This window comes from Lagenorhynchus albirostris, chromosome 14 (assembly GCF_949774975.1).
Source record: "Lagenorhynchus albirostris chromosome 14, mLagAlb1.1, whole genome shotgun sequence".
NCBI classification, from domain to species: Eukaryota; Metazoa; Chordata; class Mammalia; order Artiodactyla; family Delphinidae; genus Lagenorhynchus; species Lagenorhynchus albirostris.
In genome coordinates this window covers 62,408,446-62,432,991 of record NC_083108.1, presented here as the reverse complement: position 1 = coordinate 62,432,991, position 24,546 = coordinate 62,408,446, and the positions used below count along the sequence as shown (strand labels likewise).

The following is a 24,546-nucleotide window of genomic DNA, read 5'->3' as shown; positions in this document are numbered from 1 at the left end:
TCAGAGTCACTAGGACTCCAAAGCTCGCCCAGAAGTGAGGGCGCTCCGGAGTGCGCCACCGTCCGGAAGTGCGGCGCCGTCGGTGTAGGGCTCGCCGGGAAATGTAGTCCCTCGGGGGCGGCCCGGGGCGGTGGCCGCACGTCCCGCGGACCCGGTGGCCCATCGGGCGTGGACCCGGCATGGCGGGGCCGGGTGGCTCGGGCGGCCCGATCGGGACCGGGGCCCTGGCCGGTGGCGCGCGGTCCAAGGTGGCCCCGAGCGTGGACTTTGACCACAGCTGCTCGGACAGTGTCGAGTACCTGACGCTCAACTTCGGGCCCTTTGAGACAGTGCATCGTTGGCGGCGCCTCCCGCCTTGCGACGAGTTCGTGGGGGCCCGGTACGGCGGGGCGTGGGGGTCCTGGGGAGGGGGTGTCTGAGGAGGTCCCAGGCGGGGCGCTGGGGCGAGGCCGGGCCGCCGTGTCCCGGAGCGGGACCCGGTAATGGCGGGGCGGGGGGGTTGTCCACGGCAGGGGAGGGGCTTCCGAGGGAGTCCCGGAGCGGGGTGGCCCCGGGCAGGGTACTAGAGTTAAGTTGTGTTTGTGGGTCTCGAGCTGGGGCCCCAGGTGCTCGGTAGGGGGGTGGGAGTGTCAGGGGTCCCCACATGCAGAGTCCTTTGGGGGTACTGGTGGAATTCAGGAGTCTCCATCGATCTTGGCAGTTGAGAGGTGTTATCCGACTTCTGTGGGAGCCTCAGTGCCAAGCCTCATTCCTTGGGTGCCCCCAGGAGGGTCCTAGCCTGACCGCCACCCACCCCTCTCTTTCCAGGCGCAGCAAGCACACAGTGGTGGCCTATAAAGATGCCATCTATGTATTTGGTGGAGACAATGGGTGAGTCTGGATTGAGGAGGGAGAAGCACAGTGGTGGGGACTGGGTCTCTGCAGCTCCACTGCCATCTCTCCAGATATTAGCTAAGCACTCGGCCTCAGCTTCCAAATCAGTGAGGCTCCCTCAGCACTGCAGCACACTCAGGACATGGAAATATCCCTCTTGTTCTGAGTGAGTGGACACAGCCTTGAAAGAAACACATTTGCCATGGCTGCCACCCCTGCCAGGCACTTCTTCCCTGCGCCTCCCTCTGGGCCTCATCCACATGCTCACATGGCAGTTGAGAAGGTTTGGAGGATACAGATTTATTTCCTTCCCCCATTTTTCACTTTTGTAAGGGTTTTCCCACATTTTGCTGTACATTCCCAGCAAACAGCTTTTCCTGATAGCACATCTCCATCCCATGAACAGTTCCCAGTGGCTGGTTTCCTTTGGTGAAATAATGGCCGAGGTGAACCCTTAGTTTGTGCAGCCGCATCCTTCTCCTGGAGTGTTTTTCCCAGGAGCTGGACCACCCCAGAAGGAAAGAGCTGTCTTAGCGAGGGCGGGACCACATCAAGTGCAGGGTGCAGGCACAGCAGGCAGGCTTGTTCTGCACCAGGAGGCAGGGTCTGGTCTGGTCCGGTCTGGTCAGGGAAGCCTTCCTGGGGGGCTGATGACCTGAAAGATGAGTAGGAGTGAGCCAGGCAAAAGAGGAAGAGTGTCCCGAGCAGAGGGGTCAGTATGGGCAACCACCCAGCAGTAGGACAGTGTAGAACTGTGCTGCCCGGCATCCACTGGGCTTCTGTCCCTCATCCACCCCTTCATGTGCTCAGGAGAGGCTAGGGATGCCCACCAGGGCTCTGGAAGGTTGGGAGCCTGCTTGATGTGGGGCTGAAGTTGGGCTCCTGGACAGACAGGGCTCAGTTCAGGTTACAGCTTTGTGGTTTGGGGCAGGTGGCTTAAAGCCACCAACTGCACCCTGGTCTCCTCTGTAGAAGGGGGTGGGCCTCTGCCCTGCTTTTGCAGGGTGCTCCTGAGGGTCAGTGAGCATAGGGCTGTGAGAGGCTGAGGACAGAGGTGTCCCTGTGCTGAGGGTGTGGTGTTGGCACACAACTCATCCTGCCCTTGAGTCCTGTCCCTGCCTCTCAACCATAGGCTCTGGCTTGTAGCCCAGGCAGGGCTGGCCTCTGATTGGTGCTGCAGCCATGGTCCTGCAGGATTCCCTGGAGGAGCTGACCTGGGGCTGACAGAGTGGGCAAGCCCCCACGGGGACCTTCAGACTGGATAGAAGGGTCTCTTGGGCGTGGCCCCTGGCTTCCAGCCTGTCTTCCTCAGTCTCTCTTCCCATGTGCAGCCAGCTAGAGTGTGTTCCTTCTTGAGTCATAACCCTGGGATGGTTCCCTCTGAGTAAAAATGCAAGCCCTCCTGGCAGTTTGTGAGGCCCTGCCCGCGTCTGCACCCACAGCTCCCCTGCCTCTGTCTGTGCTGCACTGGGTGACACCTCTGCCTTGCAGTGTCCTGATTGCACCAAGCATCCTCCTGGTTAGCCCCTCTCGCTGGCTGTTCCCTGCTTCCCACCCTTCCTGCCCCTCCTCTAAATCTCCTGTGAGTGAGGCTTTCCCCCACCCCTTGGACTAACCGGACCAGCCAGCAGCGCCCCCTCCCCTTCTGCACCTCTTACTGGCTCCATTGGCCCCCAGGCACACAGATGTTTCATTTCTGTCTCCTCAGCCAGGGCTGGACCTGTATTCCAGCACCCAGACAATTCAATAAATGTTTGTCACTTGAAGGAATAAAATGAGGAAGAGGCATCCGCCCACAGATGTTTACTGCAGCCTTAATGAGAATCCCCTGAACCAGAAAAGGCCTGGCGTCCAGCGCAGGGCAGCGGGTGGGGACATCCCCCTGGAGTGTTCTGTAGCAGGTGGAGTTTGAGTGACAACTGTGTAGTGAGAAGCAGAAACATTTTCTGTACAATGTGACACTAAGAAACAGGATAGGAATTTGTCTCATTCTAGTTGCAACTTTGTACAGACTGGCTACAAAGGTGCTCATGTAGCTGGGGCGGGGGGTACAAATGAGAAAGGGGAGGGACTACAGTCATGCCTCTGCTTCCCAGCCCCAGCCCCCTGGCTCCGTGGCCTCAGGCAGGCCCTTTGGTCTCCCAGGCTGTTTCCTGGAGGCGGAGGCTAAATGAGGAGGCTGGGGTGCTGGGCTCCTGTTGGGTGGACGCCCTTCTCTCTCTTACTGATAAGGGCTGGTGGTAACGTGCGGGTCTTTTTTTTTTTAATTAATTTATTTTCGGATGAGTTGGGTCTTCGTTGCTGTGTGTGGATTTTCTCTAATTGTGGCTAGCGGGGGCTACTCTTCGTTGTGGTGCACGGGCTTCTCATTGTGGTGGCTTCTCTTGTTGTGGAGCACGGACTCTAGGCGCACAGGCTCAGTAGTTGTGGTGCACGGGCTTAGTTGCTCTGCGGCATGTGGGATCTTCCTGGCCCAGGGCTCGAACCCGTGCCCCCTGCATTGGCAGGCGGATTCTTAACCACTGCACCACCAGGGACGCCCCAACGTGCGGGTCTTGTTAGGTGGTGGGATGGCCAGTGGATTTGCTTTCTGCTTTATTGTATCTTTTTTTTTTTTAATTTATTTTTATTTTTGGCTGCGTTGGGTCTTGGTTGCTGTGCGCGGGCTTTTCTCTAGTTGCGGCGAGTGGAGGCTACTCTTCGGTGCAGTGCACGGGCTTCTCGTTGGGTGGCTTCTCTTGTTGCAGAGCACGGGCTTTAGGCGCATGGGCTTCAGCAGTTGTGGTAGTTGGGCTCAGTAGTTGTGGCTCGTAGGCTCTAGAGCGCAGGCTCAGTAGTTGTGGCACACGGGCTTAGTTGCTTCGCGGCATGTGGGATCTTCCTGGACCAGGGCTTGAACCCGTGTCCCCTGCGTTGGCAGGCGGATTCTTACCCACTGTGCCACCAGGGAAGCCCTGCTTTATTGTATCTTTAATGTAGTTATTACATTAGCTTTGCAATAAAGAGGTGGCAGGAAGAGAGAGAAGGCAAGGGACCTCCTCTGACATGTGAGCCAGTGTCTGCGTCGTATGGCGCAGCCTCGGAGAAGGGGTGCTGCAGCCCACAAGTGGGCGTGTGGGTGGGGATTCTGGAACAGGGGGTGAGGCGTGAGGAGCCTGGGATCATGCTTAAGTCCTGACCCCAGGCAGGCTGGTTCTGAACCAGCTGGGGAGCTTCCTTTGGGGTCACCTCTCTGGTCCCTCTGGCATCAGCTGGTTGCCTGGCCCTGGCTGAGTCCCCCAAACAGCTGCCCCCACCCCCGGGCACAGTGTCCATCTCCCGGGTCCCTGGCTGTCTTTCAGGAAGACGATGCTCAACGACCTCCTTCGTTTCGACGTGAAGGACTGCTCCTGGTGCAGGTGGGTGTCCCCAGTTCCAGCCCTGTTTTTCTCTAGACACGGAGCACCACTGGGGCCTGACTGCCAGCCAGGTCCTGCTCATGGAGAGCTAGAGAAGCTTCGAGGAGGAGATGACAGCGCCCAGGACTGCTCTTAGTGATCCCCTCTATTTCCTGGCTTTCTTTTCTGGTCTGTAGCTGAGATTGGTTTTTCTGGATCCTGTTACTTAAGGGGATCTATTTGATCCAGCTGTGGGTCCTTCGATTCTGCCTCAGGAGAGCTCTTCAGTCACCAGGCCTGTCTCCTGGAGCCGACAGGGGGACCATGGGCTGATGGGGTGTTCCAGGATGGTCTCTGCTGCTGCAGGGTGCCGCCCAGGGGCTGGCAGCAGCGGCTCCCCTGCCCTCCCTGCCCTGTGGGGCCCATCCTCTGGCAGGAGACCCCACACAGGCAGTGGGCAGCCTGTAGGTCCTGGCTTCCCTTCCCAGCTGTGTGGCCTCGGGCATGACACCTGCCATCTCTGAGCACTGCGCATTTGTGCCCATCTGCTCCAGTCCAGCCCCCACTGGGAGCAGCTCACAGCTGAGGAGAGAAAAAGATCCCAGGATTAGGAGGTGCTGGGCTTCCTCCTGAGCTATGCCATCTCCTTGTGCAGGAGCCCCTCGGCACCAGACTCAGCAGCAGCTCTGGGCGCTGCTCTCTGGGTTGGGGTCTCACTGCCCCGCTTCGACAGAGGAGGATGTCCACGCCCAGTACTCACAGTTGCTGAATGTGGCCCAACAGGTGGCATCACCCCTTGCCCAGACACCCGGGTGGTGCTGTATTGCTTTGGAAGTTTGTGTGTTATTTCTCTCACACTTGATTGTAAAATGTGTCCAAGAGTTACAGATTAATTTAAAAATCACTCTCAAGACTTTATAATTCTTTGTTAAAAATTGCTTAAGTATAAAACTCTGAAAAGGAGCAGCCCCAGGAAAGCAGTATAAACCGGTTTTTAATTCAATAAATAAGATGTGTGGACCACCCATGCTGCAGAATATGGTGCAGCTGTGGGGATGCAGGTGTGGATGGTTCCAGAGTAGCAAAGACATCTACCACATGATCCATTTAAAACAATTACTCAGACGCATAAATATGCCTGGGAAAGGTGGTGGGGAGGCATGCTCAAGGTGTGGATGGTGGTTTCTGGCAAAGGAATTATACATATGTTTCAGTGCTGTTTTTTGGGGTTTTCTTTATTGGCAATATTTTAAGGTTTCTATAACGAGACAGGTATTACCCTCAAAATACAAAAGCAAAAAGAAGTTTGGGGGTGAGGGGGGCTGCCCCCTGCCGACACCCACTGCCCCTTCTTTCCCACCAGGGCCTTCACCACTGGGACCCCTCCTGCTCCCCGCTACCACCACTCGGCCGTCGTCTATGGCAGCAGCATGTTCGTCTTTGGTGAGCGGCCCTCCTCCCATCAAGCCTCGACCATGTGCTGTGCTTGGCCAGCCTCTCTGTGTACTGTCCTCTGAGTTCCTGGGCTGGGTTGAGGCCCTCTCATGGGCCCCTTTCCCTGACCGTCCTGATCTCCTGGGGGTGGAACTGTCTGCCTCTGTGGCCAGGCTGGTGTCCCCCAACCAGGGGCAGGACACAGGGTTCTGCTCCTCTGTCACCAGAGCCTCGAGCAGGGGCAGGCAGGCAGGAGGTGCCCCCGAGGGTCAGAGGGGTCCCAGAGTACATTTTAACTGAGGCTAGATCCTGCCCCAACCCCCTGGGTTTGATGACTGAGTTGCTGCCTTTGGATGTGATGGCTTCTCACTCCCTTTACAGGGGGCTACACTGGGGACATTTATTCCAATTCTAACTTGAAGAATAAAAATGATCTCTTTGAGTACAAGTTTGCAACTGGCCAGTGGACGGAGTGGAAAATTGAAGGACGGTGAGAGACTTTGCTGAGACCTTTGGCGTTGTGCAGGCTGCCGTGCTGGGTCTCGGGGGGCAGCGGGCCTGGATCAGCTCTGTAGAATTACAGATGATGGGCGTTAACTGCCAGTCGCTCCTATCTGCGCCTCCCCCGGCTCTTAGATACCCTCCTTCCAGAGGGTAGAAGGGACAAGTGTACTGTGGATGGCACTTCTCTGGCCCTGTTTTGCACGCACCCCCTTGATATTGGGTGGGAGCTGGGAAAGGGCTCTGTGCCCTTGAACATGTGAATCCTTGTCCAGCTGCCCCAGCCTCATGAGTTCAGCCTCTGCCACTGTCCCTTATTCCCAGTGGCCCAGCTGGAGTCCCCAGAGCTCCGGTCACCAGGTGTGGGCACGGCAGCCCCAGGGCCCAGCGGCGGCGGCACTCGTAGGCTGTGGCCCTGGCCTCATGGGGCCATGAGGCTCAGATCTGCATGGGGCAGCCTCCCTGCTCACCCCCTCCTCCTGCCCCAGGTTGCCAGTCGCTAGGTCAGCCCATGGCGCCACAGTGTACAGTGACAAGCTGTGGATCTTTGCCGGCTATGACGGCAACGCCAGGTAGGTGGCAGCCCGGAAGTGCACCAAGGCACAGAGCAGCCTTCCTGCGCTAGGGAGGGGGGATTCGAGCTGGGGGTTTCTCAGGAGGGTGGTTGTGTAGACAGGGCTGGGAGAACAGGAAGATGGGCAGGACGAGGGCCACTGAGTGGAGCCCCTGCCCAACCCTCACAGGGGACAGAAGTTCTGGCACCCCTGAAGCCCCCTGGGGCGACTGAGGGGGTGGCGAGCCCACCCATGTCTGTGCAGCTGGCCGAGGATGTGCTGGCTCCACAGCCCCGAGGCCATAGCTGGGTGTCATCAGAGCCAGGGGTCGGGTGGTGGCCCCTCGAATGGCTGGGGTGAGGATACTCGGGCCCACGGTGAGCAGTGACCTGAGTGAGCAGGAGGGTGGCAGCGGCAGGGCTCAGACCCGGCCCGCCTCCCCATGGAGGGCAACAGAGGTGCCTGCCTGTGTCATGGGCCCTTTCCTCCTTGTTGTAGAACATTGGCTTTGCTGTATTTTTCTGATTACAAAAACAGCACACGATCATTCCCCAGGAATTCAGCGTTACCGAAGCCCCAAGTGCTGCAGGGTTAGTGGTGGCTTCTGTGAGGGCCTCTCCTGGCTCCAGGGGGCCCGGCCCAGCAGGGATTCAGTGCAGCCGAAGCCCCCACCCCGAGGCCGCTCCATAGTCCCCTGGTCAGAATCCCCCTTGGTGCGTTGTCCTCCTGGAGCCTTCCCTCCTGGCTGGGCCCAGGCCCACCCTGACTGCCAGCCCAGCTGTGGGGTCCCGACCCCTCTGTCCTAATGCAGGTTGAACGACATGTGGACCATCGGCCTCCAGGACCGGGATCTAACGTGCTGGGAGGAGGTGAGGGGCTGGGGCCGGGGAGGCCGCTTTGTTCCTGGCCTCGCCAGGCCCTCCTGACATCCGGCCCAGCCCTCTCACTGTACCCGCGGTGGTTACCCAATGACTACGGGCTCCGAGCCTGTGACTTGTGCAGTTTGGGGCTGATCCACCCTTCTCTGAACACAGTGGGGGCGGCTACTGTTGGGGTCCTGGGCAGTGTGTCTAACCACTGCCCTGTCTCACCTGTAGTGAAGGCTTCAGCCCCAACTGTTCAAAACTGGGCCCATTCATATGGGGGCTTTAAGCTGTTCCACAAAAATGGACCCATGACCCCTCACTCACGGAAGGTTCAGGAGTGAATGTAGCCCTAGCTCAGCGGGTCGGCCCCGGACCAGGAGAAGGGCTCATGGCTTCCCCAACCACGCAGGTGGCCCAGAGCGGCGAGATCCCGCCCTCCTGCTGCAACTTCCCAGCAGCCGTCTGCAGGGACAGGATGTTTGTCTTCTCAGGCCAGAGCGGGGCCAAGATAACGAACAATCTCTTCCAGTTCGAGTTCAAGAACAAGACGTGAGTGCCCTGCTGGTGGGGCCCCCGTTAGCACACCACACCAGTGCCCGGGGCTGCCTGTGTGGGCTCCACACACAGCCAGCACTTTGGGAGCGGGGCCGTGAGGGCCCTTACACAGCCTGGACCTGAGACCCCGCAGGCCCCTCGGGGGGTGGCTGCAGCCCAGCATCCTCGGGCCTAGGCGGCCTCCCTCCTTGTCCCAGTGTGAAGACAGCCAGCCACCCATTCCAGCAGCTGCCTCCCCGGGCAGGTGCCACCCTCCTGCCCTGCCCCTGCTGCCTGCTCTATGTTGGGGGACGAGGGTGAGACAGGACCCCATGATGGGCTGCGAGGAGCCAGGCAGGGCTGGTGCCAGGATGAAATGGGGTGGGGGGCTCAGAGCCCAGGTGGAGGCTGCAGGGGAGCACGAACCCCCACCCCATCGCTGGTTCACATGCAGCGTGAACACACATCACAGGTGGACACGCATCCCCACCGAGCACCTGCTCCGGGGCTCTCCGCCGCCCCCGCAGCGGCGCTACGGGCACACCATGGTGGCCTTTGACCGCCACCTTTACGTGTTTGGGGGCGCAGCTGACAACACACTCCCCAACGAGCTGCACTGCTACGATGTGGACTTCCAGACCTGGGAGGTCATTCAGCCCAGCTCGGACAGTGAGGTGAGTGCTGCTGGTCCACAGATGGGCGGGCCCAGGGCCAGGGGCTCCAGACAGCCAGCAGGAGCAAGGCTGGGACACCTGGGGCCCTCAGTCCTGGACATTGCCCTGGCCCGACCCCGGCCTGGGCCCCTCTGGCCTGTTCTCCATCTTACCACCTATGGGCTAACACTTCATGGCCCAGCATTGGCGCTGTGCTGGGGATGTTCTTCCGGGATGCATGCCTTGACCGCAGCCAGGCTCCCATCTCAGCCGTGCTGGGAGCACCCTCATCCTGTCACTTTCCCCCCACACTGTCCCCACAGCACCCATCCCCACCCCAGGCGGGGACAGCAGTGGTCTCTGGCCACCTGTCCGGCCCTTGCTGAGGGGCCGTGCACCTGCCCGTCTCCCCCAGGTCAGTGGAGCCGAAATGCCCGAGCGAGCATCTGCTTCCGAGGAGGCACCTGCCCTGGGCTCTGAGGAGCGGGGCAGCTGCAAGAAGTCCCGGGATGTGTTTGGCCTGGACTTTGGCAGCACCACCACCAGGCAGCCCACCCTGCCAGCCTCAGAGGTGAGGGCCGGCACCCTCATGCCCACCCCTCACGCCCTGAAGCTGGTCCTGTGCTGAAGAGGCCAAGGCTCAGGGCTTACACAGCACGTGAGGCGAGGCCGGGAGCCCATGGCCTGCTGGACGGGCTACATGGGTGCAGCACATGACACCCAGCACCCTCTGCCACGTGGTGGGGCCACAGGGCCTGTCCAGTCTGTGGGCCCACACAGGCCCCGCCTCCCCGCATGGTTGTGCGGGGGGGTTGGGGGTCCTGCCCTGTGGCCCCTCCTTCCAGGCCACCGGTGCCCTCCTTGCTTAGAGCCTGGCCGCGGCCAGGCCTCAGCCAGCTCTGCTTCTGGAGACCCCGCCCTGTCCCTTCCCCTCCAGCTGCCCAGCGGAAGGCTCTTCCACGCGGCTGCCGTGATCTCCGACGCCATGTACATCTTCGGGGGCACCGTGGACAACAATATCCGCAGCGGGGAGATGTACAGGTTCCAGGTGGGGCAGCCCGCGCTGCCGGCCTGAGGCGGAAACTGGAAACCGAGCCCCTGGGGGGCGGGGCTTTGCGGGGGCGGGGCTTGTCTGGCGCCAGAGCCGAGGCTGTACCTGGTGGGCCGGCAACCCCTCTGACGGGTCGGGCGGTTGGGCCCGGGTACTCTGGAACCTGAGTGCGGGAGGCGCCGGGCGGACCCCCGCAGAGCCTGTGGGGGGCTGGCTGGGCGGACCTGTCCAGCAGCGTGGTGTCTGCCTGCAGTTCTCCTGTTACCCCAAGTGCACGCTGCACGAGGACTATGGGCGGCTGTGGGAGAGCCGCCAGTTCTGCGACGTGGAGTTCGTGCTGGGTGAGGTGGGTTGCCCTTCTGTGGCCGCTGGCGGCCCCCGCCCCCAGGGTGAGTGTCCCCCGCCCTCCACCAAGGTGTCCCTCTTCCGGCAGAAGGAAGAATGCGTGCAGGGCCACGTGGCCATCGTCACGGCACGCAGCCGCTGGCTCCGCAGGAAGATCGTGCAGGCGCGGGAGCGGCTGACCCAGGTGAGGGCCGCCCGCCGCCTGGGCAGAGGCTTCCGTGGGGTGTTCTTGAGCGCCCCTTCCTCTGCCCACAGAAGCTGGAGGAGGAGGTGGCCCCGGCACTCAGGGAGGGCCCCGCTGGGGCCGCGGGTGGGGCCCGGCCACCCCTGCTGCGTGTGGCTATCCGCGAGGCCGAGGCACGGCCCTTCGAGGTGCTCATGCAGTTCCTCTACACAGACAAGATCAAGTACCCGCGGAAAGGTCGGCCTGCGCCGCGGGCGGGAGGGAACGGGATGGGGTGTGGCCACCCTGGCAGGGGGTGGCCGGGGTCTCCGAGGCTTCACCCCACCTGTGGCTGAGCCACCTCGTTGCGGAGGGAGCCCGGGCACCCCCCCCAACGCCCCGCCAGAGGCTCAGGGGTTCTTGGGCACAGGCCACGTGGAGGACGTGCTGCTCATCATGGACGTGTACAAGCTGGCACTGGGCTTCCAGCTGTGCCGCCTAGAGCAATTGTGTCGTCAGTACATCGAGGCCTCCGTGGACCTGCAGAACGTGCTGGTCGTGTGTGAGAGCGCTGCCCGGCTGCAACTGGGCCAGCTCAAGGTGCGGGGTGGGGTCCGTGGCAGCCTGTGCCCCCTCCCCACCTGCTGTGGTAGGTCCGGTGAGGCCTGACCCAGTGGCCTGCGGCCTATCTGTCCAGGAGCACTGCCTGAACTTCGTGGTGAAGGAGTCCCACTTCAACCAGGTGATCATGATGAAGGAGTTCGAGCGCCTCTCATCTCCTCTGATCGTGGAGATTGTGCGGCGGAAGCAGCAGCCGCCTCCCCGCGCCCCCTCGGACCAGCCCGTGGACATCGGTAGGGACCCACCTGGTCCCCGAGAGTGGTGGACAGGGCACAGCCACCTTGGGCACAGGGTCCTACCGCAGGTGGCTCAGGCTCGGGCAAGGCAGAGACCTGCTCAGCGGACTGGGTGCCAGGGTGACATCTCCCAGGACCATTCCTGGGAGAACATGGGTCCTGTCCAGCGAGTGCTGCCCTGACTGGGACGCCAGGCATGAGGGTCTGCAGCGAGCAGCGAGCTGAGGGTCCCACGATTAGTTGCCCAGCTTCTCTTCTAGGTGGGCCCACATCTGGGCCTGGTGAGGGATGGGCACAGCCCTCAGACACTTGGTGCCTCCCTGTCCCAACCCCACCCAGCCAGGAAGGGACCTCACAGACTCCTTCACCCTCTGGCCCTGGGGCCTGTGCTGCCTCGGCCATGAGCTCCAGGTGACACAGCTGAGGGGGCACCAGCACTGGGGCAGGAGAGAGCTCAGGGGGCCGAGTCCGGGAGAAGGTCAGACTCTGGGGGGACAGAGCCTCAAGGGCCAGAGTAAGGCCTCTGATCTGGGGGTTTCGTTCAGGGGGGCAACACAGGCAGATGCACAGGAGGTGGTGCCCTGGGGTCCTGCATCCTGAGTCAGAAGCCGCTCTCTGGCTCAGGCCCCTTCTACACCCCCAGGCACGTCTCTGATCCAGGACATGAAGGCATACCTGGAGGGGGCGGGCGCGGAGTTCTGTGACATCACGCTGCTGCTGGATGGGCACCCGCGGCCAGCCCACAAGGCCATTCTGGCAGCCCGCTCCAGGTGGGTGGGGTGTGTCTCGCGGGCGGATGGGTGGGTGGGCAGCTGGGCACTGGCTGACTTGCTAAGGGCCTGCCCACCGTCTGCAGCTACTTTGAGGCCATGTTCCGGTCCTTCATGCCCGAGGACGGCCAGGTGAACATCTCCATTGGGGAGATGGTGCCCAGCAGGCAGGCCTTCGAGTCCATGCTGCGCTACATCTACTACGGCGAGGTCAACATGCCGCCCGAGGACTCGCTGCATCCTCACCTCTGGGGCTCCCGGGTCATTCCCAGGACAGCTTTGGGCCCTGCTGGCTTGGCCTGGCCAAGCGATTTCCTGAGGACTTCTTAGTGTCCAGTCTCTTCCGGGTTCTCTGGAACAGTCGGTTGGCTGGCTCAGAGAGGTTTGCAGTCAGGAGAGATGGGTGGGTTCAGAGGAAGGGGTCATGGCTCCGTGTGGGGTGATTCCTGGCCAGGTCATGTCTGTGGGGGTCTGAACATGGGAGGTCAGGATGCCCTTCAGGGCTCTGTGAGGCCGTGGATGTTTCAGCAGATGGGCATGTGGGTACTTTCCTGGGGAGAGGAACCTGTGGTTTTCTTTGGATCCTGAATGGAGCTTTGGACACCTGAGTGGTTCAAAGCCCATGTAGAGGCTCTGCCTGGATGGGAGCCCGGCTGTTGTGGTGGGTGGGCCCCCCTTGACCTGAGCAAGAGGCAGCAGCCCTGGTTCAGGGCTTCTCCGTCCCTGGTGGCTCCCCAGGGGGAAGAGGGCAGCTGGGTGGGAGGAAGGCTTTCTTGGCCCACAGCTCCTTAACCAGCCCTCAGCTACCTGTTCGCGGCGCCCTACTACTACGGCTTTTACAACAACCGGCTGCAAGCGTACTGCAAGCAGAACCTGGAGATGAACGTGACGGTGCAGAACGTGCTGCAGGTAGCTGCCCTGGCCCTGGGCCTCTGTGCCTGCGCGGTGTATGGGGCAGGGGCAGTGCCTCAGGGAACCTGCCGTTCCAGATTCTGGAGGCAGCAGACAAGACGCAGGCGCTGGACATGAAGCGGCACTGCCTCCACATCATCGTGCACCAGTTCACCAAGGTCAGGGCCCTCCCACCCAGTGCGCTGCCTGCCCCGTCTGCAGGACATACTCCCCTTGGCGGTGGCCTGGGCCAGGTGGGAGGGGCCCTGGCTGCCTTGTGCAGCAGTGGGTTCTGGGGATAACTGGGCAGAGCTGTCCACCCACTGGCTGATCCTTACCCCGTACTCGTTGGTCAAGTCCCCAGAAGACTCCTCGGCCACCTGGCCCTGGCAAGAACACGGCTCCATCCTTTTGGCCTTTGGTTGCCTCCGCAGGTCTCCAAGCTGCCCACACTGCGCTCGCTGAGCCAGCAGCTACTGCTGGACATCATCGACTCCCTGGCCTCCCACATCTCAGACAAGCAGTGCGCAGAGCTGGGTGCCGACATATGAGGGCCCACGTGGTGCTGCCCGCCCTGCCTCGCCCACTGCAAAGACTGTGCTGGCCACGTTCGGGCCTGCGGCCGAGGGGTCGTGTGCCCAGGGCCTCCGAAGGGAGCTGAGTGGGGGACTCCAAATGCCTCATCTCACTGTTGAGGACACAGGTCCCACAGGAAGCAGACGGTGAAGCGGGATCCTGGCTGGCACCCTCTCCCAGGGTGGAGGTGTGGGTGGGAAGCCAGGGCTTAGTGGTGAGGACACTGCAGGAGGAGGCAGGGGCCTGGCCAGGGCCCAGTGAGGGAGATGAGCCCACCAGGGAGCTGGCTTTGGGCTCCCTACACAGCAGGGACCCAGCATGGCTTGTGCATCCAGCCACTGGGTCATGTTGCCAAGACCCCTCAATGTGGGGGCCGCACAGCACCCCCAGACCCTCATCAAGGTTGGTGTAAGGGTTTCCTCCTGCCACCCAGAACTTGGGTAGATGGAGTCCAACTCCAGGTGAATTTTGAGGTGTGAAGGGCCCTAAGGTCAGCTCCCAGCCTGCAGGGTCAGCCACTGCGGACTGGGCCAGACATCCAGAGGGGCTGTGGGATCCCACCCACCTGTGTGTGCGTGGGGGCCCTGGGCTGCTCCAGAGAGAAGTCAGAGATGCCCCAGGCCCGCATCTGTCCCTAAGTATTTATTGTCATAGGCTTGCCTCCATTAAAGCCACAGCAGTCCTACCTGCACCCAAACCTCACTGCGCAGTCCCCACCGGTGGCTCCAGCCCTCCATCCTCCTGGAGCTGAAGCTGGGCCATGTGGCCCGATGGCTCAGGATAAGCCAGTCTTGCCTGGTTCTGTTCATGCCAGCAGCTCTCCACCCCCACCCAGGGTGCCCCAGTCACATAGTGGGAGGGCTGGTGGGAGGAATGCAGGCCAGCCTCTGGCCCCTCCCCACCTGAGGGGAGCCCTGGGGGCCCGGAGCTGGCTCTCCTGGCTCCTGGGCTGCCCTGTAGGCTCCTGCCTGCACTGAGAAACTGAGGACAGGCCACTGAGTCCTTCCCTGTCCCGACAGAAGGTGCCAAGTCCACCCCAGTGGGGAAGGCACCATTCTGCTCCTCTTCTGGGAACAAGAACCCTTCTGCCCTGGTTGCCAGGAAGCCACTTTGGGGGAAACACAGTCTCTCTCCTGAGCCTTAGAGCTTGTTTCCTGCCTCTAGTTGTGCCCCACGTAAACGCAGCATCTGCCACTCCTCAGGCCTTGCTGAGAAGCCCCAGGTGGACATTCTTAGGCAAGGGGTGCTCACCTGTAGGCCCAGCAAGCTAGGAAATGGCCTGTGCAAGGTGCACCTCGGCCGGCCCGCAGGCTTGGGAACCACCTGTGACCTTGCCCTCTGTGTCTGCCTCCTGTAATGGCCATTTGACTGTGCATAACGTGAATAAACGAAGTTTCACTCCAAGGGCCCCAAAAAGCAAACCACACAACACAGTGTGGCCTTTTCCAGGACTAGAAATGATTCAGCGGTGCTCTTGGGGCTGCTGTGGCTGAGGCCCAGCAGGGAGGTCAAGTGTGTGGTTAAGTGCCTCACACACGGAGCTGCTGATCACAGATGCAGGGAAGCCTGCCACGTTCCAGGTGAACTGAAGGAAAATGAGGACAGAGGTGACACCAGGACTGCTGCCCAAGTGCCTGGCCCTCTGCTCCCCACACGCCTCATCCCAGACCTCTGGGGATCAGAATGGTCACTGTGGGGCCCTCATTACTTGCCAAGCATAGCAACCTCAGGTCAGTAATTGCCTTTCTTGTCCGTTTTTCAGATGGGACAGGCCTGGTGGTGAGTGGGGGGCTGACCAGCAGCTGGAGCTCATGCCAGGTCTGACTGCTGGGCAGATTGGATCTGGGGACGGAAGCCTGTTGTTTCCCTGAAAAAGAACTGAGCTTGGCCTGGGTTTCATGGGTGTCTTCAGAGACCAGCTGGCTAAGTCAAGGCTGTTTCAGGTACCAAGGAAAGGGTGCCCAGTATTGCCCCCGAACCTCTACTCACACGATCCCTCAGAGAGCCCTGTACAGTACACGGACACAGAGCTATATAGTGAGGGCTTTCTGCTCTCCACAGCCAAGGGCTTGGACTACAGGGCCTGAGCCCTTCGGGTGCTACAGCCAATCTGGGGAAACGGGCCTGGTACCCAGGGGAAGGGCCCCAGCCCCCAGCTGAGCCAGAGAGCAGCGCTTCTTTCTAGAATCCACTTTATTATGGCATCTGGCAGGGCTGGTGGACGCAGCTCAGATCAGATCCTCTCAAGGTGGATACTGAGGGAGAAAGAGGCTGAGGCCCTGCCGGGCGGCCCTCAGGCCATGCTGCTGCTCAGCTGCATGGCAAAGTCCTGCACGTGCTCCTTCAGAGTCTGGCGGGCATCGGCCTGTGCCCGCTTTTCCCGTGCCCGCTCCTGCTGCAGCTTGGTCAGCCGCAGCCGCAGCCGCTGCTCCCGCCGCTTGCAGGCCTGCAGCTGGCGCTGGGCCTTGTCCAGGGCATCGAGTGCAGCCTCAGCCCGCCGCTTCCAGAGCAGGGCGCTGCCCACCTGGTAGCTGTGCTCATTCTGGATGTAGGCTCCAGCGGGCGGAGGGAGGCGCAGCATGTAGGCTGAGGGTGAGATGGGCCTCGGCTCCAGCGGAGACGGCTGTCGCTCTGGCTCCCGCTCAGGTGAAGGCTGGGTGCTGCAGCCTGCTTCATCTGCCTGGGCACCCAGGGGCCCCAGGAGGTCTGAGAAGGGGCTGCTGAGGCCAGGCTCCAGCCTCCCAGTGGGGGAGGCAGGCAAGGCGGCAGGTGCTGAGGCCTCTTCCACAGGAAAGCAGGTGATGTCAGCAGGTGGAGGTGGGCAAAATGGAGTTGTGGGCCCTCGGCCCTCAGAGCAGCTGAGGGGAAGAGAGAGAGACTGACAGGCCAGGCTCAGGGCTCGCCGACCCCATTTCACCAGGTCATCTAACCCCCATCCCTGAACCCACTCCACGGGCTCAGAACCCGGTCCAGCAAGGCTGCTGTCAGGCACCCTAAAGCCCAGTCCCTCAGACCTGGGGTGCAGTGGGGCACCTCCCCCTCCGCTGCAGCACGTACCGCTTCCTGCATCGCCGGAGCCGGCTGACGTCAGGGGGGCTAGGGGGGTAACTGTGCCCCTTGGTCTTGGTTGTTCGACGCAACTTGGAAAAAGACTCAAATATCGTCGGAACTGCTCCCTCCTTCAGCCTGTGATACCCACTGCGAGGGAGAGCGGTCTGGATGAGGTGGAACAAATCCCTGCCGCCCCAGCCGACCCGCAGGGCATGGAGCCAGCAGGCCCTCCAGCACTCCAGCAAGCTGCTGGGTTAGCTCTGTGGGAGGTGGGCGGCACCCTGCCAACAATGAGTCTGGGGAATGCCAAGTTAAGGCCCCCACCAATCTCTTCCGTGCAAAACTCCTCAGAGTTAAAGAGTGTGGACAGGCTCCACCAGAACAGGGTAGCCCCGCCAAAAGAACTGATTCCGTTTGTGCACTTGTAGGGAGGGCTGGGGTTGCAGGGAGTGCGCTCTGGCACAGTGATCCCTAGGGGGGTGGGTCTCACTGCCCAGGTCTGTCGGGAGAGGAAGCTGAGGTTCCCAGCTGGAGAAACCAGGGCTGCTGCTCCGGGGACCTCCCCACCGGCCGGCTGCCACCCCACTGCCCAGGCCCTGCCCACTGCCAGCTGCCAGGAGGCTCACCTGATTCCCACCAGTTCAAAGCAGTTCTCCTCGAAGTGCTTGGAGCAGAAGTAGATGTACTCGGACGCCGGGTCCCACAGGCCCTGGCCGCTGGGGTCCAGCCGCTGGCAGTTGGCCAGCCACAAGCCCCGCCTTGGATTGTCCTTCTTGGGGAGCCTGCGGGGCCACAAGCCCGTGAACCCGACGGGAAAGGCCGGCCCCGCTCATGCCGCCCCCAGACCTCGCGCTGACACTGCCTGCGCACAGACAAGGAAGCTGAGGCCTCCAGAAGACAAGAGACTCGCTGAACATCATCACGTAGGTGAGACTCGAAGCAGCTGGCCCGGGCAGGCGGACCGCCCCTCCTCCCCCACCCAGCCTCCCACTCAAGCCCCGCCCCGACCACAGAAGCGCGTGCGCAGTGGCTCCGCGAGGCGGCAGGACGGGCGCATGCGTAGGGGACCCTCCGCGCGCCGGCGCGCACGCGCGCTAACCTGTGGAAAGAGATGCCGCGGTTGCGCGTCTCGCGCGTGTCCCGTGTGCAGCAGCCGGCGGCGGAGCAGTGACGCGGCATCTGGGGAAGAAGCGGGAGCTCGGTCGCGGGCGGCCGTCGGGGCCCGGAGGGGCTTCGCGCCCCAGGCTGCCACCCCGCTGCAAGCGGCCCCCGAGTGGCGGGTCTTCCCCGGCTCGATCGCGCCCGAACCCCGTCCCAGCCTGTTCTTCAGACTCCCGCTTGCGGCACTCACGGTCTCGCCATTGCTGCGCCGCCGAAGTATCGCGAGGTTTGGCTCGCGGCGGAAGTCAATACCATAGAAACGCGGAAGTGCGCGGCGTTCGCCGAGAGGCGGGTCCCGGAAACTGCAGAGCGAGCCCGGGGAGTGGTCGCGGGGATCTCCCACGCCGCCCGGGTCGGGAAACGCCTACGACGGGAACGAGCCCGGCGGTGCTGGCGCGCACGCTTCCTGCGGGAGAGGTTCCTCTTCTGGGCCGGGCGGGAGGTTCCGGGACAGTTCCTCCGGGGGTGGGGCGCGGGAGTGGGTTCGTGCGGGGCGGGGCAAACGCGGCTGGCCCGCGACTCCGACGACGAGAACCAGCCCACTTCCGGCCCCCGAGGAGCGCCTTGGCCGGCGCGAAGGACTCCAGTTGTTTAGGCGGAGAGCGCTTCCCGGTTCTCCGCCCCTCACTCTGAAGCCTTTTTCGGGGGGTAACGCGGCAGTTGACTGCTCTGTGTAGCGAGACACACGTACGGACCTGCTGCATCTTTTCTGTTCGGGAGGAACATAGTTTCCCTAGAAATTCACTTGGAAAAGGAAAGTATCTGGCGTGGGAATTTGGTCGAAGTGCAGCACAGGGCAGACTATGCTCAATACAGAAACTTTAATAGGTTAACACATCTGTAATGTGACAGTCGGGGGACAGGGGGCCTATAGCCGCGCCCTCGCATTCAGTACTCTTCCCCTTCCTCGGCCTCTGCTTCCACCGAGTCCACGCCCACCTCTTCGTAATCTTTCTCCAGCGCTGCCAGGTCCTCCCGGGCCTCAGAGAACTCGCCCTCCTCCATGCCCTCCCCCACGTACCAGTGCACAAAGGCGCGCTTGGCGTACATGAGGTCGAACTTGTGGTCCAGGCGGGCCCAGGCCTCGGCGACGGCCGTGGTGTTGCTCAGCATGCACACGGCCCGCTGCACCTTGGCCAGGTCTCCCCCTGGGACCACCGTGGGGGGCTGGTAGTTGATGCCCACCTGCCAGAGAAGGGGAACATGGTGAAGTTTATTTATTTATTTAATTTATTTATTTTTCATGGTGAAGTTTATACTGTGGCCTCAGAAATTGTAGGTAGGTTGTTTTTTGTGGAGTTTTTTGCGGTACGCGGGCCTCTCACTGCTGTGGCCTCTCCCGTTGCGGAGCACAGGCTGCGGACGCGCAGGCTCAGCGGCCATGGCTCACGGGCCCAGCCGCTCCGCGGCATGTGGGATCTTCCCGGACCGGGGCACGAACCCGTGTCCCCTGCATCGGCAGGCGGACTCTCAACCACTGCGCCACCAGGGAAGCCCTGTAGGTTATTTTTAAAAACGGGGGCCGTGGACCCAGTTTAAATTATGCCCTGTAGGAATTGGTACTTTGTTTTGTACCAATATATGCCAACATCTAATATCCGTTGACTTCATATTTTCACTTTGTGAAGCGCCATCTGAAATGGCAAAACTGGAAACAAATGTCCTTTGTGGAAACTAGTTAAATTATCATACACTCCCTACAGTAGAACACTGTATGATCATAGAAAAGAATGAGAAATCTGTCCCGGCATATAAATATGTCCAAGGTATACTTGGTAAAAAGAAAAGCAACTTTAATTCGATTTATGCTTAAAAATACCTGTAGAGTATTAAACACCAGCTAGAGTCTTTGACAGCTCAGGGAATACCATGCTGGAGGAGGACAAACAACGGGGAGAGGGCTGATGCTGTGACCCCCTCCCTGCCCTAGTGAGCAGCTAGCAGTCAGCAGCAGCTGGACACAGCCAGTCTCCAGAAGAGCTGGGATGAGCAGGGGGAAGGGCACAGGGGGTTCTGACTTGATAGAGGGGTGCTCTCACACAGCGCTAAGGTCAGGCCAGCCAGCCCCTCCAAGTGGGAGTGCTGCCAGCTTCCGTTTCTCTTTGGCATGAGTGGAGTCTGTCATCTACCTTTAAAGAATGTTCTTTGCCCATGTTGCTGGCCCCTTTCTGTCAACGTCACCCGTATAACAAGAGGTGTAATGTGAATATGCACAGACTATCTCTTGAGGGACAAAGCTCTGGAAGGGGAAGAGGACTTCAGCTTTTCAGCCTTCTAAGTCATTTTAATATTTTGCCACATACACACATTTATAATGAAAAAACTAAACATAAACATGGGAAAGACTCCTTGACAATAGTGCACCCCTGAGGAAATGGTTATTAAAGAACGTATGGTGAAATCACACTCAGACTGACAAAAAGGAACTTAGAGCAATGAGAATTCAACGTGCTCCATCTGAGGGAGAACTATCCTCTGTGGGGACAGAAGCTGTGACTTCCTGTACCTCCCCACAAGACCGGCCTCCCCACTGGCTCACAGAGACTCAGCCAGGAGGGAAAGCCTGGGCAGAGGGCACATCACCCCCCAAAGTGCCACCCAGCTGCGGCTGCCTTAGATGTCCTTGCCTTCCGAAGGTCATGGTGAGGTGACTGAAAGGAGAAGTCAAGAATGGAAGGTTTCAACCCCCACCTATAACCTCTGAGGTCTGCAAACCTCTTATGGAAGGTGTAATGAATATTTCCAGATTGGTGAAACCTGTTATAGACTTTACTCTTCTGTGAGTCACTTTGCATTTGTCGGTCTTACACCCTCGGAGATGGTCAGTGCCAGGGTGTCTTGAAGTGGGGCTGACAGAGGCCAGGTGGGTGCAACAACTTGTCTGTCGTCAGAGGCAAGCTCTGGACTTTCCAAATGGCAATAGGATGACACACATATTGCTTCTACTTCTCTTCATTTTCAATCTGCAATGACCCTGGAACGTGCAACTCCCCAAAACACCTCAGGAACTCATCAGGGCTCACGAGTGCAGGATCTAGCACTTTTTCTAATGTGGAAGATCAATTGTGAACAAGGACGTTTAATGAAGAAGAGGGGGCAGAGTTAAGGATCCCAGGCATGGCGAGGCACTTAGCCTGGTGATCACAATAGGTCTAACATGTTACTTGGCTTCCAGATACAGGTTGCTTTTCTCTGGGTAGACGTTTCATCGTGACACTAAACACGGTTGAAGGAGCCACCTAATTATCAGTGTGATTTTGTGTGCGAGGCAGTGTTCCGAGTCTGGTTTGGAGTAACAGCAGTGAACCACCCTTGGCCCCACAGAAAACACTGCATAATGAATTTAAAATTCTGTCTACAAAAACATAAATGTTACCTAAAATGCAGCGACAACTGGTGACTGAAGTAATGTGAAATCTAAAAACCATGATTTCTAATACAAAATGATACCATAGACCCTGACAGGCTTCTTGAGCAAGAGTGAGAAAATGTGGAGGACAGACATGCTGCAGTCAGACGTCCCTGAAAGCTCCCTCCATTGCTCGCTGCCTCTGAGGCTGTTAGATACTAAAAGCTGTCTCAGCCTCAGTCTCTAAACTGTAAGATAGTAGTAGTAGTAGCCCATGAGTGTTACAGGTTGGTTGTAAGAAATAAGGGTACGTAAAGTCCTTGCTAAAGATCAAGGCACCTAGCAAATTAATTACTAAACTTGTTCTCCCTGCAGTGCAGCTGCCCTGGAACAGGGTACCCTCCACAAAGGGGCAGCACCCCGTCCCAGGATCTGCCGCAGGCGGAAGGTAAATACGCGCTACCGCCCAGCCTACCTTGAACCCAGTCGGGCACCAGTCCACAAACTGGATGGTGCGCTTGGTCTTGATGGTGGCGATGGCCGCATTGACGTCTTTGGGGACCACGTCCCCCCTGTACAGCATGCAGCAGGCCATGTACTTGCCGTGGCGAGGGTCACACTTGACCATCTGGTTGGCCGGCTCGAAGCAGGCATTGGTGATCTCGGCCACGGACAGCTGCTCATGGTAGGCCTTCTCGGCCGAGATGACTGGGGCGTACGTGGCCAGGGGGAAGTGGATGCGGGGGTAGGGCACCAGGTTGGTCTGGAACTCCGTCAGGTCCACGTTGAGGGCGCCGTCAAAGCGCAGGGAGGCCGTGATGGAGGACACGATCTGCCCGATCAGACGGTTAAGGTTGGTGTACGTGGGCCGCTCGATGTCCAGGTTGCGCCGGCAGATGTCATAGATGGCCTCGTTGTCCACCATGAAGGCACAGTCCGAGTGCTCCAGGGTCGTGTGCGTGGTCAGGATGGAGTTGTAGGGCTCCACCACAGCTGTAGACACCTGGGGGGCCGGGTAGATGGCGAACTCCAGCTTGGACTTCTTGCCGTAGTCCACCGAGAGCCGCTCCATGAGCAGAGACGCAAAGCCCGAGCCGGTGCCGCCCCCGAAGCTGTGGAAGATGAGGAAGCCCTGCAGGCCCGTGCACAGGTCCGCCTGCGGGAGAGCAGAGGCCGTGAGGCCACGCCCGCATGAGCCGTGCCACCAGCCCCACGGGCCCCCACAGGCCCCGGTCACGGCACACTCTTCCTCTGCAGGTTCACTATACGGGTTCAACCCATCCACAGGGAACACGCATCACACTTAGCAGTTACAGACGTGGACGCACTGCGGCCACACCGGAAAGGAAGACCCTGCACTCATGGTTCTGCTGGGTTTTGCCAAAGTGATGTCCCGGGGAGATCCCGGGCCTCCCCTCCTGTCCAGGAGGCCTTCCCAGGGCCCTTCTCACCAGTTTGCGGATCCGGTCCAGGACCAGATCGACGATCTCCTTGCCGATGGTGTAATGGCCTCTGGCGTAGTTATTGGCCGCGTCCTCCTTCCCGGTGATCAGCTGCTCCGGGTGGAAGAGCTGCCTGTAGGTCCCCGTGCGCACTTCATCTGCAGAGAAGACAGCGTGCCCGAGACTCTAAGGACGGTCGCTGACTCACCGGGATGGCCAGGTCCGGGGAAACCTTCAATTCTACAGGCACGTGCTGTGCCTTGCAGGCCAGCAGCGTCAGTGTCTCACAGAAAAGGTCCCCGTGTGATACACATGCCTCATCTGCTGTTTATGGCTCCGGGAAGGTCCAGTCAACCCGAGGAACAAATGCCAGTGTGGCCAGTTCCCAAAGGCGAGGGAATGCTCACACCGCACAGGCGGTTCTGCGTGTGCATGTTTTGTTCACACCCACAGCTACACCCGGGGTGTTGCTGAAATGGCCCTGACATACTAGACATCAGCGTGACTTTTGCCGGGCGCCCTCTGTGGCCTGGGTTTCACGGGCTCCAAGGTGACATTCTGTTCTCTCCTGGGTGGCCGCCGCTGAAAGGTGCTCTCTCCTGGCAGCTCCCCTTGGAAACTACCTCGGGCTTCTGATCTGGAGGAACCCAGCAAAGGTTCTGTGCTTCCCCTTCTAAGTCTAAGGGTACCTACCGACCACGGTGGGCTCCAGGTCCACGAACACGGCTCTGGGCACATGCTTGCCAGCCCCAGTCTCACTGAAGAACGTGTTGAACGAGTCATCCCCACCGCCGATGGTTTTGTCGCTTGGCATCTGGCCGTCGGGCTGAATTCCATGTTCAAGGCAGTAGAGCTCCCAGCAGGCATTGCCGATCTGGACCCCCGCCTGTCCCACGTGGATAGAGATGCACTCACGCTGGGAAACAGAATATACATGTGAGGCCCCTTGTCTTGAAGGCAGCCATTACTGTGTGGCAGGCAAAATATAATTAAATGTTTGTATGTGCTTCAGAGTGTCTGGGTCTTTCTCATTCCCTATTTTCTTTTCCAGGAGGCTTATGTGACCCTTTTATCCCTGTGAAAACTGGCTTGCCCTGAACCACTCTAGCTATAGTGAATGCCAGAATTAGCCCCAGAACCTAAGTGTTTGCTACTATACAAAAATTCGGTTATTTAAAATTTTGCAAGCCGTATGTCAATAATAAACTCCATGTTATGGCTAGTCACAGTAATTCTCTGAAGAATATAGCAGTTTTTATTGTGTTCTGACCAAATGATAAGGTTAAGTGGTAATTGAGTTGGGAAAGGAAAAGTGGACTGGGACAGAGGCCACCATGGCCCAAGCATGGGTGGTCACTGTGTGTGTTTCATCTGCCCCTCTAAGTCTAGCCTCTGTTCTCTGTCCAGCTCTGTGCTCAAGGAGGCTGACCCATGTGGACTGTGCCCCCTGGCTTTTGGTTGCTTTAGCCAATGTCAGGCACCAGCAAGAGCTGGAGGTTAGAGGAAGGTGTGGTCGGGGTGCTTGACCCTGGCTCCCTCCCTGCCGGGCTGCCTTGGGTCGCTTGAGTTCCTGTACAAGGGCACAGAGTGTCAGCAGTCAGCGCTTGTCATAAACCTACCCTCTGAGCTTCTCATAAGCACTCCATCCTCTCACCTCTTCCAGCCTAGGAGTTAATGGCTCCCAGATGGCACAAGTGCTGGGATATTGCACTGTCCTTTGGTGGTTTCCTTAAACCCTGCGCGTATCTTTATAAATAGTATCTTCTTAAAGATTGTCCTGTGAGTATCTGTTTTGAATGTACCGTTTCTTTCCTGCCAGGAATTTAACTCTAGTCCCTAATCACATGTCTGATTTTAGACACATCATCCTTACAAATACACAGAGGTGATCACATGAAATTTGAGGTGTGCCACCCACACTAAATTCTGACTTACATACAGTCCTCAGAACTTGAAGTCCTGTTTTCTATTATACAAGCACCAAATCTCAGAGCAGGAGAGACCAGTTTGATGCAGCAATCCCCGAACATCATCCCAGAGGGAAGCATTCGGTTTGGGAAAGATCTCCAATGACAACGAAATCACTCCCCCAGAGGAG

At 59.6% G+C, this 24,546-nt stretch overlaps 3 protein-coding genes across 10 annotated transcripts; 1 reads left to right on the top strand and 2 right to left on the bottom strand.

The window, feature by feature from the left end:
- Positions 1-92: 92 nt before the first annotated feature.
- LZTR1 (leucine zipper like post translational regulator 1) lies at positions 93-14,849 on the top strand. 7 transcript variants are annotated; one of them, XM_060121027.1, is made up of 21 exons: positions 93-379; positions 808-870; positions 4,215-4,271; positions 5,614-5,693; positions 6,066-6,174; positions 6,674-6,757; positions 7,551-7,608; positions 8,015-8,154; positions 8,594-8,813; positions 9,208-9,363; positions 9,730-9,840; positions 10,097-10,189; positions 10,277-10,372; positions 10,444-10,609; positions 10,782-10,951; positions 11,049-11,205; positions 11,852-11,978; positions 12,065-12,214; positions 12,782-12,887; positions 12,968-13,048; positions 13,304-14,849. In XM_060121027.1, exons 1-21 carry the CDS (start codon positions 180-182, stop codon positions 13,418-13,420), a joined length of 2,541 nt encoding a protein of 846 aa, XP_059977010.1. In that variant the 5' UTR covers positions 93-179; the 3' UTR covers positions 13,421-14,849. The 7 variants fall into 7 exon arrangements, with proteins under 7 accessions (XP_059977010.1, XP_059977008.1, XP_059977011.1 ...); XM_060121028.1 differs by having other exon boundaries at positions 94-379; positions 8,612-8,813; XM_060121025.1 differs by having other exon boundaries at positions 10,277-10,951.
- A 771-nt stretch (positions 14,850-15,620) lies between these two features.
- Positions 15,621-18,036, bottom strand: THAP7 (THAP domain containing 7). 2 transcript variants are annotated; one of them, XM_060121052.1, is made up of 5 exons: positions 17,848-18,036; positions 17,596-17,675; positions 17,123-17,278; positions 16,503-16,643; positions 15,621-16,303 (listed from the first exon to the last, which is right to left on the bottom strand). In XM_060121052.1, exons 2-5 carry the CDS (start codon positions 17,673-17,675, stop codon positions 15,739-15,741), a joined length of 942 nt encoding a protein of 313 aa, XP_059977035.1. In that variant the 5' UTR covers positions 17,848-18,036; the 3' UTR covers positions 15,621-15,738. The 2 variants fall into 2 exon arrangements, with proteins under 2 accessions (XP_059977035.1, XP_059977036.1); XM_060121053.1 differs by lacking the exon at positions 16,503-16,643 and having other exon boundaries at positions 17,596-17,882.
- A 480-nt stretch (positions 18,037-18,516) lies between these two features.
- Positions 18,517-23,370, bottom strand: LOC132504058 (tubulin alpha-3 chain-like). Its single transcript, XM_060121054.1, has 4 exons — positions 23,142-23,370; positions 22,458-22,606; positions 21,482-22,162; positions 18,517-18,842 (listed from the first exon to the last, which is right to left on the bottom strand). Exons 1-4 carry the CDS (start codon positions 23,260-23,262, stop codon positions 18,546-18,548), a joined length of 1,248 nt encoding a protein of 415 aa, XP_059977037.1. The 5' UTR covers positions 23,263-23,370; the 3' UTR covers positions 18,517-18,545.
- Positions 23,371-24,546: the final 1,176 nt, after the last annotated feature.

Excerpts from the sequence above, each read along its gene's own strand:
- LZTR1 (XM_060121025.1), top strand. The coding sequence starts at position 180 with ATGGCGGGGCCGGGTGGCTCGGGCGGCCCGATCGGGACCGGGGCCCTG. Across the intron at positions 11,206-11,851 it reads GGACCAGCCCGTGGACATCG|GCACGTCTCTGATCCAGGAC; the intron begins GTAGGGACCCAC and ends CTACACCCCCAG. Across the intron at positions 12,215-12,781 it reads ATGCCGCCCGAGGACTCGCT|CTACCTGTTCGCGGCGCCCT; the intron begins GCATCCTCACCT and ends ACCAGCCCTCAG.
- THAP7 (XM_060121052.1), bottom strand. The coding sequence starts at position 17,675 with ATGCCGCGTCACTGCTCCGCCGCCGGCTGCTGCACACGGGACACGCGC. Across the intron at positions 17,279-17,595 it reads CGCGGCATCTCTTTCCACAG|GCTCCCCAAGAAGGACAATC; the intron begins GTTAGCGCGCGT and ends GTGGCCCCGCAG. Across the intron at positions 16,644-17,122 it reads TTTGAACTGGTGGGAATCAG|TGGGTATCACAGGCTGAAGG; the intron begins GTGAGCCTCCTG and ends TCTCCCTCGCAG.
- LOC132504058 (XM_060121054.1), bottom strand. The coding sequence starts at position 23,262 with ATGCCAAGCGACAAAACCATCGGCGGTGGGGATGACTCGTTCAACACG. Across the intron at positions 22,607-23,141 it reads CCTGGAGCCCACCGTGGTCG|ATGAAGTGCGCACGGGGACC; the intron begins GTAGGTACCCTT and ends TCTTCTCTGCAG. Across the intron at positions 22,163-22,457 it reads TGGACCGGATCCGCAAACTG|GCGGACCTGTGCACGGGCCT; the intron begins GTGAGAAGGGCC and ends GCTCTCCCGCAG.